The sequence below is a fragment of the Colias philodice genome, chromosome 23 (genome assembly GCF_061535455.1).
Source record: "Colias philodice isolate Cphi_HAF_F1 chromosome 23, ilColPhil1 Martin Lab GWU primary, whole genome shotgun sequence".
NCBI classification, from domain to species: domain Eukaryota; kingdom Metazoa; phylum Arthropoda; class Insecta; order Lepidoptera; family Pieridae; genus Colias; species Colias philodice.
In genome coordinates, this window is record NC_143108.1 from 2,579,919 (window position 1) to 2,602,758 (window position 22,840).

At 31.2% G+C, this 22,840-nt stretch overlaps 1 protein-coding gene across 2 annotated transcripts in view; it reads right to left on the minus strand.

Annotated features, from left to right (window-relative positions):
- Nucleotides 1-22,840, minus strand: part of Osi17 (DUF1676 domain-containing protein Osi17) — a 47,845-nt gene that overhangs the window by 14,810 nt on the left and 10,195 nt on the right. For both annotated transcript variants that reach the window (XM_089709740.1, XM_089709738.1), the window contains exons 2-3: nt 7,162-7,850; nt 144-353 (exon numbers count right to left, since the gene is read on the minus strand). In XM_089709740.1, the coding sequence (XP_089565866.1) occupies nt 144-353; nt 7,162-7,687 (736 nt within the window). In that variant the 5' untranslated portion in view covers nt 7,688-7,850. The remainder of the gene's footprint in view (nt 1-143; nt 354-7,161; nt 7,851-22,840) is intronic.

Here is a 22,840-nt window from a genome sequence, read left to right on the forward strand (position 1 = left end):
ATAAGCAGCAGTAGAAGTACATAGACGTTACACTAAGTAACAATGAAAAACCTAAAACAAAATCATAAGCTGTTCGTTTTTACAGTAATGTTGCTATTTTCTTAGTTTTAGACAATTCCTTATCAGAGATACAGAAAACTCACTTATTTTGTGAAAGAACAGCCTGCCTCCAGTTTCCTTCGGCTCCAGATCTATATGTACGAGCGCGCCTGTCTTCGTCAGAGCCCTGGGGGATATCTTCAGGGTGGCTCCGTGGAACATCATCTCTGGTAGTGTGAGTTTCATGTCATGGGTCATCAGGAACTTGACACCCTTGCTGTAGAGCGCGTCTGTCACTTCTTCGAGCGGTGTTTCTGAAAGGAGAGATAAGAGAGTCAAGGAAATGTCATGTCAACGTTGTTTATTTTGTATTGGTCGTAAAACAATGGAAGAATCGTTATATTTTGATCTTATAAATTATTAAATAATCATTTTTATTAAAAGTCAAAACAAGCATTGTTAGTATGGATTGTACTGAATGTGATGTGAATAATATGTGCTGTTTAAATAATATTAATAAAAAAAAATAATTAAACCGTAGATATGTGTGTTATTATCAACCCAAAGGTACAAACTTTTTTGTTTGTCAGTACAAAACACGCTCTAAACTACTGGTTCGATTTTACAATCTTCAATTTAACAGTACCTGTGACGTCTATTAATTATATTATAGCATAAATCACCACAAAATAAGAAAATGATACACACTTAGATAATAATAGAGCTTCTTATCAATGGTGATGTTATTTTTCTACATACATGTATAATTTATCGCTTTGCCGCACAATTTTGAATGCTTTCTCTCTTAAGAATTATCACGTTTTATAAGAAATAAGTTTATTTCTTTGAAATTTATTGGAAAAACCCGATTCATATACATAACAATATTATAAGTAAATATTTGGAGATGTTTGAAGTTTAAGGATAATGGTAAAAAAATGCTTTTTTGAAAATATCAGTAACAGTTAAGATATTAAATAATAATTATTATTGTAGCATGAAATTTAGCCCACAAATTTTCCTTCATACTACAAGTAAAATATAAAGAAATACAATTTACCATACAATTTCCTATTCAAAGATATTATATTATGATGATATTCCCAAACGTGTTTTCACTAATAACTAATAATGCTCAGTCGGAAGTATTTCAAAGTGATTTTCCCTTTTTCCAACACTTTTCTACGTATTGACAATACGAACACACGTTCTACATTTTTTATTAAAACCATTATAATATACGGAAGAGTACGGAAGAGACATGGAAGAGACAGAAATAACTCTCAATACTTTTTCTTAGAAACCATTGCATGATATGATTAAACAATAACGGTTTCTCGCTTTTAATTGTTCTTTATTTACAATATAGAAAATCAGAGGTGTTTGTAATATTTTCTCACTAAATATTCAATTGATTCCTTTTTTATATATGTATTCAATACCGATTTCCATTCTTTTGTTATTTATACGTTTATAAAATGCTATTCAAATATGTATATTAAGATTACTGTAATAAGGTAATATTGCGTTCAGCAGTGGGTACAGAAGAATACCTACTTAAATTGCACTTTAAAGTACTTCAACTTTAAGTAAAATTTTCTTTGTAACTAATTACAATTCTAATGTATTTTATTGAACTATTCTAATGTATTGTATCGGGAAGGCACAGACTCCTGAAACACAGCGAAAGCTATATTGGGAGCCTCGGGTCTATATTTTGATGTAAGGAACCTTGTTCAATATGTGATTTTTATTTTTACTTTATAAGATTAAAAATGAATGAATGAATGAATGAATGAAAAATTCTTTATTGCACACACATACTCAGGATTACAACAGAAGAGCGATAAAAGTTAAAACATGTACAGAGGGCGGTCTCGCTGTAAGCGATTTCTGCCAGACAACCCGCAAAACCATAAGGATAACATAATTTTATGGTGAAGGTGCAATTACAATTGGGTACATTTTGCTTAAAATTGAACAAAATCTATAAATAATTATTACGTAAATATTACGTAAAATATGTATATTGATAAAATATGTTCCTTTAAAAATTGCTTAGATACTATCGCTTTCGTCAATGTTTAAATTATAATCAACGAAAGTCATAGAAGTGAATTATTATTATTATAATATAATAATGACTCGTACTCATTATTAAAATCTAATGTTTATTCGAGCGCCATATGAGCGAAGGCGCGGGATCAAGCTAGTTCAACTATAAATTATTATTATTTTTAACAGCAGTCAGAAAGCTTAACATGCTTTTCCTCTAAACCTTTTCCTTATTGTACTTTCTCTGTGATCTTATCTGTTTATTTTTGGAACAACTTTCAATTTCAACGCTTGTGTATGGCCTTGAACTTGACCCTTAGATAAGCTTGATTTGAATAGTTGAAGTGAAACGGCCGTAATAAATTTAGGAAAATAATTGACCATGTTAAACTAGAGTTGTCAACAAATGTGAAGAAGGTTCAGTTATACTAAGTATTTATTAATTGTATTTGTTTGATTATCTATACTTCTATACTAATATTATAAAAAGGAAAGGTTTGTAATTATGTATGTATGTATGGTTTTCACGCATAAAATACTGGACCGATTTCAATGAAATTTAGCACACATATAGAGGGAACTTGGATTAAAACATAGGCTAGGTTTTATCCCGGAAATCCCACGGGAACGGAAGATACGCAGGTTTTTCTTTGAAAACGTGGGCGAAGCCGTGGGCGGAAAGCTAGTCAAGTATAATTTCCTAAAATCTTAGTTTAAGATTAACACTTCCGAGGAAGAATTTACGAGAAAAAGTGGTTTTCTTTTTTCTACACTTTTCTACGTATTGATTATAATGTACTCATGTATTCTTTTACTCATAGCATTTAGTATTTACTTACATAAGTGTATGGTGTAAATCACAATTATTATAATAGTAAATTGCTGCAAGAGCTATATCGTATTTTCCAAAGGTATTTTCCATGTGTTGTACATCCTACTACTATTATAAAGGCGTAAGTTTGTAAGTATGGATGTATGGATGTTTGTTACTCTTTCACGTAAAAAACTACTGAATGGGTTTGAATGAAACTTTACCACAATATAGCTTATACATCAGAATAACACATAGGATAGGTTTTATCCCGGAAATCCCACGGGAACGGGAACTATGTGGGTTTTTTTTTTGAAAACGCGGGCGAAGCCGCGGGTGGAAAGCTAGTAAATTATTATTAATTTATTGAATTTTCCTCTTTGTATTGGTAAGAAAAACGACATAAACGAAGATGCGGGGACCAAGTAGAATTTCACAAATTGTATTTTATTAAACCAACTAAAAAGCGTAACTTTCTCTACGCTTAAAATTCAGCTGTGATTTTTGACAAGTTTCTCAATATATCGTACCAATATCGTAGAAAGTGTCATCGATCCGACACCCATAGCATATTAAATAGTTTTTTATGCTAACCGTGGGTGTAATGATACATCTTTATGACTAGCTTTCCGCCCGCGGCTTCGTCCGCGTTTTCGAAGAAAAACCCGCGTGGTTCCCGTTCCCGTGGGATTTCCGGAATAAATCCTATGTGATAATCCAAGTTACCATCTTTATGTGTGCTAAATTTCATTGTAATCGGTTCAGTAGTATTTTCGTGAAAGAGTAAGAATAAACAAAAATAGGTACACACAAAAACAAGACACACGAAACAGCCTAGAATTAGTCGTTTTATACAACGTCTGTTACACTGGTTGATTTTTTTTGCTAACAAACGGATAGAAACTGGAATCCAGAATTTGAAAAAAAAAACAAAAATATTCATTAAATATTATAATAATTATGTATAATATTTAATTTTCATCAAACTCAAATTAACTCTATATAAAGTGAGTGTGAAGTCCCATATCCCCTAGTGGGGTAAGGGGCAGATGCATTTTTTATACATCTGTTTCACTGATCGATTTTCTTTAGGGACAAGTAGGTGATCAGCCTTCTGTGTCCTACGAGACCGAGACATTTTTTTTTCGTCTCCACCGGGAATCGAACCTAGAGCCCCTCGGTACTACGCTCACGCGTCAACCACTGTACCAAGGAGGCGGTCACTCTATACGATATAGGAAGTTTTAAATATTTCTGTTAATTTAAATAATTAGGTATTCTTATTGGACATACCTATAGTAATTGGGGTATTCTAAACATAATATGATTAACTTAATCATAATGTGGACGTGTAGTTTATTAATTATATAAAATATAGATAAATAAATTATATGGAAACTGCTTGACTCTACTTGACTCTGTACATAAGTTTGACAATATTGTACACCTCAATAGCATTAAGAAAATAAATAACTTAATAAATTCATTTTCACTTAACCATAATATTAATTACTTAACCATAACCCGTTTTAACAAGAAGATGGACATAATTTTTTATGTAGTTAAAAAAATACATGATGGCCAATATACAGCTTAAAATTTACATAAAAATTAAGGCCAGTTAAAGAGGTAATCGTTTTTACAATTTGGAAATGTATGATTAATCATATTATATATTAACTGTTAAGTTATTAACTGAAAAATTAAAATATAGGCAATGTTTATGGTGTGCACTTTCTTTTTTTAATATACGGTAACGGTATTTGAAATTATTAATTGCTGTAGATACATGACATTATGTTATTTTTTTAAAGGATGAACGGTGATTAATAATGTAGGTACAGAAATTAAAATTAGGAACCTAAGCTTTTTCTACTTGCTTTTAAAGTGCTATTTTTTGCTAGTTTTTAATCGATGTTTCCAAAACGAAAGAAGCTTCTCGATTTGTAGTATATTTAAATAATAATTTACTAGCGGACATTAAGACAATATGTCTTATGAAAACGTGACCAGCTTTTAATGATCATATTATATAATATTTTATCGTGAGCTTTCGTTATCATTCATTTTTCTACATAATAATAAATTTTAAACAAAAAACGATTACAGGCCTATGAAATAAGGTCTCTTTAGGTCTGAATCAAATGAAAAATAAGTATTTACATAGAAACGCAAGAATCATCAAAATTGGTTTTATCCTATACGATAAATTAAAAGAACAGTATAATTAAACCTAAGGAGGTTTAACAACGGTAACGAGTTGAGTTTTAACATTGTTTATGGAAACAATGTTAAAACCATGTTAAAACTCAACTCGTCGCACCCATACATACCTGCATAAATGAATAAATCTTTGCCTTGTGGTCAATGGGTCTCTTTAAAATGGCGGAGAGATCACGGATGTAGTAATGTTAAATGGTTTATTGTTTAAATGGCGCTGGTTTTCACTAAGCTTTTACATGGCAAATAGTATTGGCTTTTTGTTTAAATGTATTGAGATAGTAATAGAAGATTGTAAATATCTGCATAATCTATACTACCTAATCATTCTATAATTAATAAGCTTAAGAGATTGTTTGCTTGAATGTGCTTATCTCAGGAACTAATGGTCCGATTTGAAACTCTTTTAGTGTTAGATAGCCCATTTATTGAGGAAGGCTAAGACCGATAGGAGCGGAGCAATGCGGGTAAAACCGCAGGGCACTGCAGCTAGTAACAAATAAATGTAACGTAAACAAACCTATAAGTAGATTAAACTAGGTATATACGTATAATTATTTAATCTTATGCCTGTTTAACGTTTCGTTGCATTTTCATGCGATTCGTTTCAAGATTTCATGAATTTTCAATAGAAAGATGAAATTTTGGATAAAAGGACTACTCTTATCAGGTTAAAACTTAATTAAGTTATTAAATAAGTTCTTGTTACTATCATAAGTTCCTTCATTTTTTATTAGTAGGCCTTTAGGTCGCCGATTGAGCTAAGAAAGTTTCGACCTGACATGGAAAACAGCAGCATTATTTCTTATTTTTATGTAAGTACATATTATAATATGAGCACAAGTTAGAAAATTGGGTTTACATACATTTTCAACACTTGTTACCTTACGAAGTAACCAGGTAACAACTAACTTTTTACTAAATGCCCTTATTCAATCGATACCATAAATGATATCCATGATAATTCCGTGAATGTGATTTATTTTGATTAACAATCGAAGATAAATTAACAACTAATACGATTCCTGAGCGATACTTCTTCTAATTTTATTATTTTTTCTGTGCCATTTATACAACTTATTTACACAATCATAGTACAGAATATAGTTTAGTAAGTAATAAAACTTGTAAATAAGTCTATAATATTAAGCATCTAATAGACATTAAACAGCTTTCTCAAAAACTAGGGCGAAATACTTGTTTTAATAAACGTGCGAGACACGAGTATTACTTATTCATGTATGAAAAATATATATTTCTAGTATTGATGCAAATATATGTAATTTCTGGTTTGGTTCTAGCAATTATTTACCAAAAAGCAATCAAAGTCATGTAAAGTTAGTTGCGTTAGAGAATAATCAGTACATTATTTACAGCCGATATTGAAATTATGCAAAATTAAGTCTGTCTGTTTGTTTTTCACGCCTACGAAACAATTTTGGTGAAATTAACCTTTGTATAGAAAATAGGCTACTTTTTGTTAAAGAAGACAAAATTTGATGCGACAGAAATAGTATCCATAGAGAATGGAAATAATAATATGTATGTAGGTATGACTGTCTTGGGATAACGTGTGCAAAAGTGTACCTAAAAAATACGAAATGAGTTGATTTGGGACCAAAAAGATTATATTGAAACAAGTAACATTTGAATAGGAGTCTTGCAAATCCAAAAATTCCATTATAATGATCACTATTTATTCGACTCTGATTTCTATGAGGCGGTAAATTGCCAAATTATTTGAAGTACGTAAAAATATACAGTTTGGGCAATGCAAAGGGTATAATTTACGGTGATTTGCCTGTTGTTATTGCACTATGGAACTGTTTTCAAATTTGAACTAAAAGACGTCTCAAATAGGCTTTATAATTATAAAGCCTATTTGAGATGTCTTTTAGTCGTTTCGCTTGGTTATGAAAATAAATATAAAGATTAGAGCTTTTAATTTATAAAGCCCATTAAAGACTTTTTCCATATTAGCTTGTTTTCTATGAAAATAAAGATTAGAATTTCGTAAAAAATCAATTAAATCTTACCAGGTTCCTCGTCGTCATTAATTTCATTTTCAGCTTCAAAAGATCTTTCTTCATAACTCTTATCCTTGCTGCCGGTGAGGTAGATGATATTAGCTTCCTTACTATATTTATTCATATCTACATTGTTCTTCTTAAAGCACATACCACTAGTAACATTTATATCACCACTGAATTCTAAACTCTCGTCTAAATACGAATAGAAGTTCTTTTGTAAGCAACTCACTGATGGTTTTAACGTGCACTTATTTAAAATATTGTCCCACAAACTATTACCAGTTCTAAACGTACCATTTTGGTACACATCACCTATGAGTCCTCTGCCTGTTATGGCTTCTACGAGTTTGAGTCTTTTGGGTATTTCACTTTTTATAGCATCATCTGTTGCATTGGTATTACAATTGACTAAATTTGCACTTAAAACTAGAATGATAGCACTTATATGAACTGTTTTGATATTCGTCCAAACATTGTGATTGATGCCGCTCCTTCGTCGTCGGGAACATAGGTTACTGTTGTCTGCCATCATGCTGGCATACCTATTATTCAGTTAATTGTTTAACATTTGCAAAGGGCAGTGTCACGCCTTGTTGCACCTGTCGCCATTTTTCGTGAACCGTATGGTTTTGAAAGTATGTCGTGTGTTCGTTCCGGTTTTGATGTCCAATTTTATCTTCAAATTGTCATGTCATCTGCGAATAAAGAGAAAATCTAATTAGTCACCATTTTCTGTAACGATGTTTGATTTGTGTATAATAATTATGGCTGGTTCTGTATGTAAATAATATTTACAATATATTTGAAGTATATTTTTAATAAATGTTGAAATTATTTAAATTAATCTCCAATTAAATATGTATAACTGCAGAATATCGCAATAAACAGCATTAATTTGGTACTTATTATTCATAACATACACGCACGTACAAATAACAATGAAAGTTAGGTACAATAATATTCAACATTAGAAAGTGGGTAATAAGTGTTGTGTAAGTATTGTCTTTATAATTAACTGCCAAGTTATACAAATATAACTTACAACTTGCTCATTTGTAAAAAAAATATAAAAAAAAAATTGTCTACGTTCGTCTGCAAATTTCTATTCTGTCCTTAATTTTAGGATATATATTTTTCTACATGATTCTTTGAATTTAATTGAATTCAATACAAACAATACATACCTACATAAAACTCATTTTTTCTAAAAATAATAGAAAAATAACTCACTTTCATAATATAGACAAAATTTGCTTTAAAATAATGGCCTTAAAAATTATAGCTATTTTTAAATATTGCCCCAAAAACAAAGTTATGGGTCAATATATGTACATGTTTATTATTATGAGGTAGTAGCACAATTAAGCTTAAAGCTATATCTGCTATACTAGGACAAACTAGATCTACTACCTAATTATTGTTGGATGATAAACTTTATAAGGCATGTCTTAGTAGAGCAGCATAATTAGGGTTGTCACCTTTTTGCTTTTATACGTAAAAATTACCAACACCAATATGAAAGTTTAAAATCATATTCATCTCATATTGTGTGTGTGTTTGTTGTGTTTGACATCTGTTTTTATTTACGCTTGCAATATACGCCTTGGCAACTTTGAACCCGATTGCAACTCGAATAAAGTCACAGACTCTATTTCATAGACACAGTAAAACATTCATTCTCAATTGCGAAATTTCGACAGAAATATTAGCTTCATAGTAACTTCTTATAAAAATGATTTTACGTTAAATAATTAAACCAGTGTTTTGGCGTTTTTAGTTAAAAATGTTTGTATAAATAAGATAGTGTGTTTTCTTAATAACTTATAGATACTAATTACGAATTATTTTTATTTTTTTCGGGATTTAACATAAACCAAAGAATTTACGTGACAGCCCTAACTAATAGTTCTTGCACTAATTATTATCGCATGTCTACATCTTTATCTGCCTTTTAAGAATTTATGTATTGCATGTGTTTAAATTAAATAATTTTGATTAAACAATTTGTCTTGCGTGTTATTTGAATGATAGTGTTATTTGAATTGATAGATAATAACTTTATGATTAACTAGCTTTCCGCCCGCGGCTTCGCCTGCGTTTGTAAAGAAAAACTCGCATAGTTCCCGTTCCCGTGGGATTTTCGGGATAAAATCTATCCTATGTGTAAGTTACCTACATGTGTGCTGAATTTCATTGCAATCGGTTCAGTAGTATTTGCGTGAAAGTTTAACAAACATACATACACAATATAATACATCCATAGATAGAATAGGATAGTGTACAAGCTTAATATTTATGTATTTTTAGAATTAAAAGGTGGAACTAGAACACTTTTAATCGATGATGATTTAATTATCTTTTTCGCATGTTCTTTATTATTTTAATTGTTAGTAAGTATGTAAGATTGTTTGAATTATTATTATTTTATTCAATTCGTTTTTTACTGAGTTACAGAAATACGCGAAATTACTCACTATTTACAATAAATAATTTTGAATTTAAATTTACTCGTTTTGGTTTATAGCGAAACTTTCATTTTCTTAATCTTTGAGATTATAAAATATAATCGTGCAATTGTTGTAATTACTCGATAAAAAATCTGTTGTTGATGCATAAAAAGTAAATAGGTAGGTTAATAAAGAGAATAATATATTGATCACAACTTATTTGAATTAATGTTAATTTAATGTCACTACAAAACGTTATATTTTAATTTTGTTTACATGAATAATTTTATTTGTTTATCCAAACATATCTAGGTATAAAATGTCTAAGTATAGTATAATTGTTTTGTTTGTAGTTGCGATAGTTTGATATAGTTTTAACATCGATTTTACCATCTTACGGTAACATATACAAACCAAGACGTTTTAAAAACCACAAAATTAAATTATAACCCAAACACTTTGTATTTTATTTCCTACTTAAACACTCAGAACTGTTTAAAACACAGAATACAGATACATACACTAATTGTAAGCCCAAAAATATATAATAAATCTGCCCCCTGCCCCAATATGGGGCATTATCGATAACACACATGAATGACCACAAGATTGGCTGCTCAGAATGTCCGTTCCGCTTTCCAAGCGCATGCCTTTACATGGATCTAAATATTATAGATAAGATACATCTATTTATTACTAGAGTATTGAAGAACTATTTAGAAACTGAATAGTTTGAATTTTCTTTTGGCTGGATGAATGATTGATTATAGAAATAACATTGAAATGCCTTTTTGATTGCGTAGTACCTATATGAATAATATAGAATGCTCAGTATAAGTACATATTATCTACACTAATATTATAAAGAGGAAAACTTTGTTTATTTGTTTGTTTGATTGTAATGAATAGGCTCATAACCTACTGGACCGATTTTAAAAATTCTTTCACCATTCGAAAGCTACATTATCCACGAGTAATATAGGCTATATAATATCATCATGCTAAGACCAACAGGAGCGGAGTAATGCGGGTGAAACCGCGCGGCACAGCTAGTACATAATATAATTTGATTCTATTCGTAGCTCTACATTTATTAGGATTAAATACGATATAATTTGAGAAAAACAACGCATTACGTACAGGAAAACATTTTATCACATCTAGAATATATCTATATCTGTGATATGACCAACTCTTGATTTCAAAAGCGCAGTGCATTCCGGAAAACATAGTTACATTGACTTTGCAACAGATATATCTAGTTACTATCACGTAATCAATATTATGTTGATTGTTTATCTTATATCTATGAGGTATGAGGTATTAAAATATAATACACTAGATTTCCGCCCGCGGCTTCGCAAAGGAAAACCCGCATAGTTCCCGTTCCCGTGAGATTTCCGGGATAAAAACTATCCTATGTGTTAATCCAAGTTACCCTCTATATGTGTGCTAAATTTCATTGTAATCGGTTCAGTAGTTTTTACGTGAAAGAGTAACAAACATCCATACATCCATACATCCATACATCCTTACAAACTTTCGCCTTTATAATATATATTAGATTAGATAATATTATAATACCTTATAGGTATAGGGTATAGTATAAGGTATATTGAGTATTTTTTAACTGACTCGGAAAATTATCGTAGTCAACAATTGTTTGGACTTGTTCAGTGCTTCTTAACATATAAAAAAAACATATATGTATCGGGATGGATCTATACCGGGTGTAATCGTTAAGTGTGCGCAGGCGATTATTCCGTAACTATTACTGATATCAAAAAACTTTAAACTGATATTGAAAGTACTATACCTAATGATTAAAATGACAATAATAACTTTTAAAAAATAAAACGAGAAATATCCAAAAATGTTACATGAAACGCTCCCATACATTTTATTTCCCATTAATTGGTGTATCGAATGCATAGTCAAACTTAGAAATTTCTGTCTTAACAAAAAAAAAAGAATGTGTAGTCATATTTTTTTTTCGTATGGCTCATGAGTCATGTGTCGATTAACATAAGATAAATTAATGAGCAAACATACTCATCGTTTTCTCTTACCTACTAATTGCTTGGATCTTAATTTTAACTGACGCGACGGGTTAATTTCTCGTATGTATATTTTGTATTTACGGTCAATAAAATACTGAATGATTTATATGTTTCATTTTTTTAACGGTACCTACATGTTTTATAAATTTAAAACTCGAAGGTGATTGACTGACTGACTGACATAGTGATCTATCAACGCTCAGCCCAAACCACTGGACGCAGGACGGATTGGCCTAAAATTTGGCATGCAGGTAGATAAACATTATAAATAAATATTTCAGGACAAGAAATACTTTTTATAATGCACAGCTTATGTCAATTACTTCAAATTTGAGTAATCAAGTAAGAAAAAAAATCACAAAGTTATTGTACCAAAATTGGTATTAAAAAAAATATTGATAAAATTTTACAAGATTATGTTAATTACAAACGTTTAACCGAGATTTTCAATTCGTGGCCCATAATTTATTCATTGGAAAAACTAGTTATGTATGTACACACACATACCTATTTAATGAATTCCATTGACTAGTAAAAGCACTCACAGCACATTAACTCGAAAGTAAAATGATTGTACATATATCGTGTATACTCTATATGCAAAGTAGATCGAACTAAATAACAACAATTTAACGTCAAACAGAAGAATGTGATTTTACTTTCATGAAGGTATAGACTGTATTATTACAATTACAAAAAGTTTTAAATATGCTACCAGTGATTTTTTTATGTCAGAGCAAGCAAAGGGGCAGGTGGGCCACCTGATGTTAAGTGGTCACCACCGCCCATAAACACTTGTAACACTAGAAGTGTTACTGACTGCCTCTTCAGTCTTCCCATGTATGCTTAAATGATATAATATATGTTTAAAACTACGCAACGGATATTGATGCGGCTTCTTTAAAAGATAAAGTGGTTCTCTAGGAAAAATTGCATACTTAGGTATATGTTATTTCATTATATTTTGTTAAGTTTTAGAAACTGAGGGCAGAGCTTAAAATAGACAAGTGGTGAAACTTGACCTTTATAAATAAGCAATATTTATATAAAGACTAGCGGTCCGCCCCGGCTTCGCCCGTGGTACATATGAAAAATAGATGTTGGCCGATTCTCAGACTTACCCGATATGCACAGAAAATTTCATGAGAATCGGTCCACCCGTTTCGGAGGAGTATGCAGACTAACATTGTGACACGAGAATTTTATATATAAGATCATAATCTGTCAAAATGGTATATAGCTGATCATTTTGAACGCATTTATCTATCTCAGGAACTACCAGACCGATTTTTAAAATTCTTTCACCGCTGAATGTGTAATAAGTGAGTGTGTGATTCTTGATTATTATTGGCTCTACAATATGTACCACTGGCCAAGCCAGACGGACCGCTAGTCTATTTTATAAATTAGCGATACTAATAATTAAATATAATATACGATAAACTTTATAATAATACGTAATATTATTTGTGGTTACTGGTAGTCTGTACGTGAGAATTTCCTAGATTTAGGAATCGAGGTTAGCGAAACCGCAGCTTATTTGAAATATTGGAGACTTACGGTAAACTCAGTTTAAACGATTTATTTGCAATTGTATTTGTTCCCTCATATATTTTATGTTTTGTCACATTTCTAACCGACTTTACATATACGGGTTGATAAATAATAAATATAGTATTGCCTGTATACTATTTTAGATAATTAAATACAGTTAAACTGTATGATAATACGCTAATTATCTGTTTGTTTCACATTCCCCTATAATTTATTAATTACCTATGCTTAAATAAATATTATTATTATTAACAACAACTAAACAAACTATGGCAGTTATCGAGGCATCGTAAATTAAAAAAAAATTGTTTATGGTATTGGCGGTTTAGGTAAACCACAGATAACATACACTAGTATTGTAAACATTCTCTTAACATTTATATAACTAATATTATGTATCTCGTGGCATGATAGGTATCTGTTAAAAAAAATCTCATGTAAATTGATAGTCACCGCGTTTTGACTCTTTATTCTAACATAAATGAAAGCGGAACTCCTTCCGCTCTCCAGCTTTAAATTTTTTTTCATTTTTATAATTTCACACCAAATAAACTAGGTACTTACAAAACAAAATTCTACTCTATTATGATCACTATTCACTACACACAATCACTATTATAACGTAACTCTATAAAACATTTAAAACGTTATGTATTTTCTTTTATTCACAAAACCATCACAAAACACATTATACATCTGTTAACAAAATCCTCGAAGAAAGCATTCTAATCAAATTAATGTCCGAACAGCGAACACGTGGACTTTCGCAGTGAAAGTCGACAAACAATTCGACCTCGTGAATTTGTAAACAGGACTGACGTTCACAGATACTGTATATAATACTATACTGGTAGCAAGATACTCAATTTATAAAATGTTCAATGAAATAACCTATTATGTATATATAACACATACCTATCTTAACACAAAATTAATGGTTGAAATCTCGGTTGAAAATGTAGGTATTAGGAGATTTTTGGTCTATTTTTATCGATTGATGTTAACCTATTCGCTTTTTTATGCTATTGCATAGTTTCTATCGCGGGCCTTGAGCACGGGGACCGAATCGAGAAATTCCGTAACAAAAAACCCTCACAATCCCCACTCCGACGGGCTTGAAGGCATGCTATGCAAAAGCTTTAACGCGGCAGTCCCCGAGTGCCACACGTCTTTTTTTATAATTTATTTAACTCTTTAATAGTTGTAATTGTTGCCTTAGAACTACTTAAACAATACACATAGAACAGAGTACAACTATTTTGGCAGCCTTATCACTTAATAGTGATCTCTTCCAGGCAACCACGGTAAAAGGTAAACAAGCAAAATGATCACTAAATTAAATTTAATAATAACTTAGCTTTTGAAAGAAATCTGACTAATAAATATGACATTCAATAAATGTTAAAGTAATTTTCCTTGTAAAAATGAATCTTAAAAAGATTTAAGAAAGTCTTGCTTGGAATGTCGAATCTCTCTCTGTCTGTTATAGGTTCCTTGAGCGGTAAAACTTATCTTCTAAAACACGAACAATGTCATAAACAAGTTATAAAAAGATCACATTAGGAGTTAGTAGAGGTTGAAGAACACCCAAATAAAGATATTATGTGATATTATGCATTGTACATAATCAATGTAACAATATTTCATGGCGTAATGACAGTTGATGAATGAATAGATCAATGACCTTGAATGTAACTCTTTGTAATAAGGTAAGGTATAAGAGCCGGTAGAAACCAATGGTCACATATTGTGACATTATTACAATGAATGTTAACAAAACGTCTTTATTAAATAATACATTTGACTATAGTATAATAATTAATTATTTGTTTTAGAGGCGATCTTGTGAAATAAAAATCTTAATACTATTATAAAGGCGAAAGTTTGTATGGATGTATGGATGTTTGTTACTCTTTCACGTAAAAACTTCTGAATCGATTACAATGAAATTTAGCACACATATAGAGGGTAACTTGGATTAACACATAGGATAGTTTTTATCCCGGAAATCCCACGGGAACAGGAACTATGCGGGTTTTCCTTTGAAAACGCGGGCGAAGCCGCGGGCGGAAATCTAGTAGGTATATAATGTTATCTTATAGGTATCCTCTATAGAAAGTGACAAAGCTACATGATTTGTTTAATAGTAGAGAAATATGCTTTGTTGGCCTTTGGAAGATAGAGGTATTTTTTACAATGAAGTTAAAATTTAAGTTGGTACATAGGAATATGAAATGTATTATGAATTTGTAGTTTTATCTGCGACTAGCGGTCCGCCCCGGCTTCGCCCGTGGTACATATTATTTCGCAATAAAAGGTAGCCTATGTTCTTTCTCAGGGTCTAAAGATTATCTGTGCCAAATTTCATCAAAATCGGTCCAGTAGTTTATGCGTGAAAACCATACATACATAATATATAATTACATATACATTACAAACAAACCTTTCCTCTTTATAATATTAGTATAGATATTAGTATAGACAAAAACGTAGGAATTGATTATTTTATATTTATAAAGAAACAGTAAAGTATTCAAAATTCATTCACTGCTGTTCACATTACGATGAACGATCATGAAGCTTCAAATCTCAACATCTGAAGTCGTAAAGAGTGAAAACATTTCTACTTAAATATATTATGATAATAAACTTGGACAAAGGTGATTTTATCAAATGTACGATCTGTAGTTTCTATTATTCTTGTAAGAAAACAAACATTATAATATTGTACGTTTTGAATAAGAAACATTGAGGCTAACATCTGATGAAAGTATATTAATTTCTAAATATAATTAACACTGAAACCGGACTTTTTTTAATTTAACATGATTTGTGACTCGATATGCCCCGTTTTACCTGCATTGCTCCGTTCCTTTTGGTCTTAGTGATGATAGGTATATAACCTTCCTCGATAAATGGGCTATCCACAGATCACAGAATGGGGCTATCTAACACCTACAGAATTTTTCAAATCGGACCAGTAGTTACTGAGATTATCGCGTTCAAACAAACAAACTCTTCAGCTTTATAATATTAAAAATATATTAGTATTAGATAGTATATTAGTATTAGTATAGATGTAGGATACATTATTTTAGTAAATATTACGTGATTAAAATTCGTAAGTAGAAGTCATACAGATAAATACAGAAGTAAATGGCTACTTGTAGAATGTAGGTATTGTTATTCATAGCGTAGTTGGCTTGTTACTTTTTATGTTCACTTTCTTTTCAATCCTTTGGTGGTCTCGATTGTAATTATACGAAAGCAGCTGGAATGGACATGCTTCTGTTTAGTACATGACCATTATTCAATCTATGTTTATCGTTTTCTCTGAGAATTTGATAAATTTTCAAAAAAGTTAAAAGTAATAAGCTTTCTCTTTCTTTTACTCTAATTTTCTACTTTAAACTTTTACCCCTTTTAAACTATTACACCTATATCAAGTCACCCTAATAATAATTACTATACAAATGTGTAAACGAGGTTGTGCATATTGCGATGAAACATAAACACAAAACAAACATTTATTTATTCGGGTCATTGTCAAATTTTGCGCAGGTAAACTTGTCCCTGAAAACTTTTTTACTTCTATACCATTAAAAAGTTAACTGTCACTCAAAACTTTCAGCAAATACAAACTTAATCGCATTACAAATAATATATTAATAAAATAAAGGCCTATTTTTAATTTTTTATTTTATTTTTTAAAGTAACATTGTGGTTTTTTCTGGTAACAGAAGGGTTTTCCATACAAATTTGACCTGTCCCAAGTAGCACTTCGTTACAGAAAATATAAAATAACTACAATTTCCAATATACCAACCCACATCAATTAAAATATTACTATAAACAGAATATTGTAAATATTTCTAAGTGTAGATTTTAAAACCGATCAGTGCTAAAATTTATTTTATAAAAAAAATTTTAACTTTGTCCCACGTAGTGTTTAGAATCGTGTGCTCTACTATGTTACTAAATAAATAATTACTCAAAATAGAGGTGGCGCTGTTTTCGACTTTCTATTAGCTTGAGCAAGGTTTCTGCAGCCATTGTGGTCGTTCGTTAGGTCGGGGGGAGGGGTACATTGAATTTCAGTCGACCGCATGGCGTTGAGCGTGCCGCGTGTTTTTATTCCGCATCAACATTGTTACCTCCCTATTAACGTAACTAAAACCGTTTTTTTCTATTATTTTACGTTCAATTTGTTGTTTAAGGGGTAATTATGCTCAATTTGAAATAAAAAAATAACTAAATGCATTATTCTATGATTTATGTCTTTTAGAATGTAAAATTTACAACTCTGTTATCATCATTCTGTTACTTAGCTCATGGTAACAGAGTTGAGTAAGCATGTATTCTTTAACTTTTGTTTGAAATTTTATATTAGTAATATTTTTTTTCTTAATAATCGGTTTCCTAAAGTAATTTTGAGTTGTTATATGTAAATAAATCATATATAATTAAATGTAACCTTGAAGATATTGTTACAGGATATTCTGCCGTTATTAACGCCCTTAAAATGCTTCTCACGCTAGCTGAGCAGCAAGCAAGTTAAGAGAAACATATCGCAGTTATTTACAGACTAGCTGTTGCCCGCGACTTCGTCCGCGATTCGGTCGTTTTTCGTCATTCGTCGTTTAAAAAAATCTGATAATTGTTGAGCACCAAAGGATCATTTAAAACGCAATACTATAAGAGCTAATATTGTCTAAGAACTGTTTAGATTGCACATGTTCCTCTAAAACTTAAAAGTAGTGATTTCAAAGGTTCCGGCGTATCTTCAAACGAAAGCCGACTCCTTACTCCACTTTAAAGCATTACAAAAAGAACATACTACGTTAATATCGCCTATACAGAAGATGATCTGTAATCAATTGTGAGGTTATAAGCAAACCCACTTTTATATTATTTTGTCGGACCACACCACCGAATTTGTAGATTGATCTTCTATGTTTACCTCTAAGTCATTAAGACTATGTCGAAATCTGTCTGCAATAAGACGGGCCTCTCGCTATTCGTCCGTTTAAAGAGACCAATAGTTTCAATTCTTAATCTTTCATTAAACAAACTTATTAATCGTTCTTGTCTCAAATAATGGTAATATTCGCGTCCCTACTCTAGTCATTGCTTATGCTCATGTTCATCTTCGAGAGATCGAATAATATTATGGTGCACCCTATTATTTGTCAAACGGTCTTCATATTGAGTAAAAGTTTCAGAATTCTCGAGATAAAATAATATTATGACGATCGTGATCAGCTGTGAGCCGTAATTCCCTCTCAGTGAGGGTTTCGGTCTCACGGGATAGTACAATATGCCATTTGCGATCAGCTGTGAGACGTTATATATACCCTCAGTGAAGGTTTCGGTCTCACAGGATAGTACATGCCGTTCGCGGTCAGCTGTGAGCCGCAATTCTCGATATGAAGCGGTTTCAGGTTCGGCATAACACATGTTGTTTTCGGTCAATAGTAAGCCTCTTATCTCTAACGATCCTTGAGAACTCTTATTTCTCATTTTCTTAACTTTGCTCGAATTTCGATATATAAAGATTTTTTAGGTGGCACTGATTCGGGTGAATAAAAATTAAAACGGGCTAAGAGTGTTATAATCTCAATCATCATCATCAATACATATAATAAAATTGTGGAAAAGTGATGTCTGTACAATTAAAATATGTAGAAAAAAATTAGCAGGTGTTATTATTATCGAGAAATCGAGAGAAACCATTTTTTTCTCTTAAAAGCTCCCCCCCTCCCACTTCCCGAACTCCGATTGACCGTAATTTATTTTTCCTTACATTTTTATCATATCCTTTTCTAATGGGTTTCATCCTACTGCGATTTTTTTTTGTTTCAAAAATTATCTACCCTGGTGTATAGGTAAATTTTCCACATAAAATGTCCTTTAAATTATGTCGTATTATATTTTTAACCCCCGACGCAAAAAGACTGGTGTTATGTGTTTGACCGCTATGTATTTCTGTGTGTGTGTGTGTGTCTGTCTATGGCACCGTAGCTGGCTAACAGGTAAACCGAATTAGATGCGGTTTTTTTTGTTAGGCAGAATATTTTCCGACGCTGGTTCTTAGATAAAGTGTATCAAAATTGGTTCATCCACTTATTATACCTACATAGGGGTAAAAGTGGGAATGAAAAAAATGAAAGTTATAATTTATTTTTAAAGATCGTCGGGAAGTTTATGAAATTATTTATTCCTTTTTCTATACACTTTTCTTCGTCTAAACGGTTTAGTTACGTGCTCTCTCTCTCTTCAGCCTTTAGTTACGTGCGTGAGACAGGAAACATCTAATTTGGATTTGTTTCTGGATTTGATAAAAACTGAGTATCGATTAAGCTGATCAGTGGCTACTGGCTACACCATAGATTATTAAAAACATCCGTTTAAGAAAGGAAGGAAATAGAATTTGCTCCTCTCCCCCCCCCTGGTTCCTAAAAAATAATATGACATAATTTAAAAGAAATTTTACGTAGAATTAGTTAGGCATTTCTTTTTTGATTTTCGATATTATATACTAATCATAATTTTTAATTACAATATGTAGTAACTATTTGGTATAGGTTAGGCATTTCATTTCTTGATTTTCTTTAATAATTTGGTACGTAAGTTTTTTAGCTCAGTTTAGTAAGAAATTTTAATAACAATTCTTTTAATTATTTATGGTAGTACAACAGTACAGTATGGTTGTACGTATTTACTCAATAATTGTATGTTAAGTAGTAATTCAGCATGGGCGTAGCCACGGTGGGGCTGGGTGGGGCGCTTACCCTGGCTTTGATCTGGTAGGTACTAATTGTGAAGGGGAGTGGGCGTGGGCGTGGGATTGGGACTGAACGTGGCATATGGCGTGGGAGTGCGAGTGGGCGCGGGAGTGGGAGCATGAAAATAAAAATGATTTTTTATTGTTGCCCCACCCTGAGCCCATGGTCATAGGTCCCATAGTCACTATTCCACGCGAACGAAGTCGCGGGGACAGCTAGTAGACAAATATAATCAGAAAGCTTTGAACTCCTAAGCTCAACCATAAAAGATAGACATTTATGATGTCGGGAGATATTTTTTATATAATATGGAGAACATTTCTTTCATACTTGATTTCTGTGTAGCTTTAACCATTAAGATACACGCATTAAGAACGCACACGCGACGAAAGCTTAAAAATGGAGTTGCTGCTCTGCTCACGAATATGAAAAATAATTGTACCAAGTTTCGTTTAAATCCGTCGAGTAGTTTTTGTTTCTATAACGGTTATACAGACAGACAGACGGACAAACATTTTTGACGTCGATGTCGATCTCTAATCACCTCGTGATAGTTATTTAGGAAATATATTTCATGTGCAGAATTGACCTCTACAGATTTAATATAAGTAGGTATACATATATTTAGATTCCAATTTCCATGTAACGTTAAATTCGACTATATAATAACTAACAGACAACGCAGGTTACACTCGTTTCCGTAAGTTGAGGCGGCTACATATTCGGTCCTAATAACATGACTTTTTGTGAACGAAACGACAGCGCGGTTTAATTCGATGGCAACACCATCAGAAAAAAGGAAATATTTTTAACTTTGAAAAAATATTATGATTTACACTATTAATACTATTTTAACATTAACACAAAATATAAGACTGTGAGTGTGTAAAAATAAATCCAGCTAGTTTCACATCACACTTATGTTTATAATTAGGTATACGACATGAAAATATATTAATTACCAAGCAATAATCATACAGATAAATACTGAACAAAAGTATTAACAGTCAAAGTATATTTTTACTAACAACATGTAAATGATGAAGAAATAATAATTATCAACGAACTAACCTTTTTGTATTAGAGTCCCGCCTCGTGATCGAATTATTAAAACACGAAGATTTTTAAAAATGTAACCAATGAACACAATCAATATTAGATTAACTGTAATGGTGTCTAGTTTGACTTAAAATAATATACATCTACCCTCACTTTTAAAAATGTAGTATATTCACACGAATTATATAAGCGCACCTTATAGGGAAGGGAAGATTTATTATGGGTTAAAGAGTTAAATAAATAAATAACATAATTATATTTAAATTATTAATTTTTAACATTGTGTTCAGTAGTGTTAATATGTAAATTGATTTGATTTTTACGAAATCTCATAGATGGCGCTGAATCAAATTTGTCTTTATAGTACTAAGATTCATTAAACAGTTTCTCTGCCCAAATTACGTAAATGACGTAGTTTTTATAGTGTAAAGCTAGATAATAGCATGGCTTACTCAAAAACAACATTTAAACATGAGTCTTTAGATTGTACGCTGTCGTAGTACACGGAATACGTAAGAAAAGTAAAGGTTCACAGCTCCTCCCCCGTAGGTGATAGCATGATAATATGTTTAAAAAAACCTCACACGACCTGTTAGTAATATTCATGCAAAATTTGAAGTCAATCTATGCAGTACTTTTCGAGATTAGCTCGGACAAACATACAGACAAACAGACAAACAGACAAACAGACAAAAATTCTAAAAACTATATTTTTGGCTTCTATATCGATTATAGATCATGGATTATGTATTCTTTTAAAAAAATATTCAATGTACAGTTTTGACTTTCCTACGATTTTATTATATGTATATAGATTATATAAAATTGAAGTAACAATTACAAACAGTTAACAAGAGATACGAGACGTATTAAAAACAATGCAACAGAGAAAAACGAAAAAAGTCTAAAAATAAGGACGGCAATCCAGTAAATCCAGTAAAAACTATTAAAAAACGCCATGAAAAAGTTAAGAATCGGAAGGAAAAGTATGCTATTGATAAAATATTTGACAAGAAGGCCGTTAAATTCTCTAGGCAGGAAATACAAATTATAAAAGAGTGTCTTGCTGTGGATCAAAGTTTCATATGAAAAAAATCAGCCCACATGTAAGAAAAATGTTTTAAAAACCAAAATCAATCTTTTCGAACGTGAAAACATATCAAGAGTATGCAATTTATTCACTTATAGTACAAAAAGAACAACTAAGTTACTGTGTTACAACTCTGTTATTTTCGTGTCCCGAAGATTAAAGAACATATTTACGAAATTTTGGAAAAGCTATTCAATATAATACTGCTATATTACAATAGGTTAATTTGCCAGTTAATGAAGCGGTTATATGTTGTAATTAGCTGTTAATTTATAGATATTTCATGGAGTTGTGTAGAATTTAAGGTTTGTTATTATTCATAAAGTAACAGAGTTGACTAAAACTTTAAATGAATTACTGTAAAACTTAAAAAAAGCTTGTACTTCTAATGGTGATTATAAGATATAAGACTGTAATTAATATAAAAGCCAAAATATGTGCGACTGGCTTATTTAATTTTATGATAAAAGGTAAAGTATAATGATAACAGAGTTGTATTTTTTCACCACCCTGACGCACTAAATCTGAAATAAATCTTAAATTATTAGCTAAACATCGCGGCCAACTTAAATAAACCCTACTTCAGTTGTTTTAACAGGCACAGGCATAAAGAAAAGTTCAATTTTAAAATATTTTCTTTTTCACATTTTTGAAATCTGCAGTTACGTTTACCTGCGCAAAATTTGACAA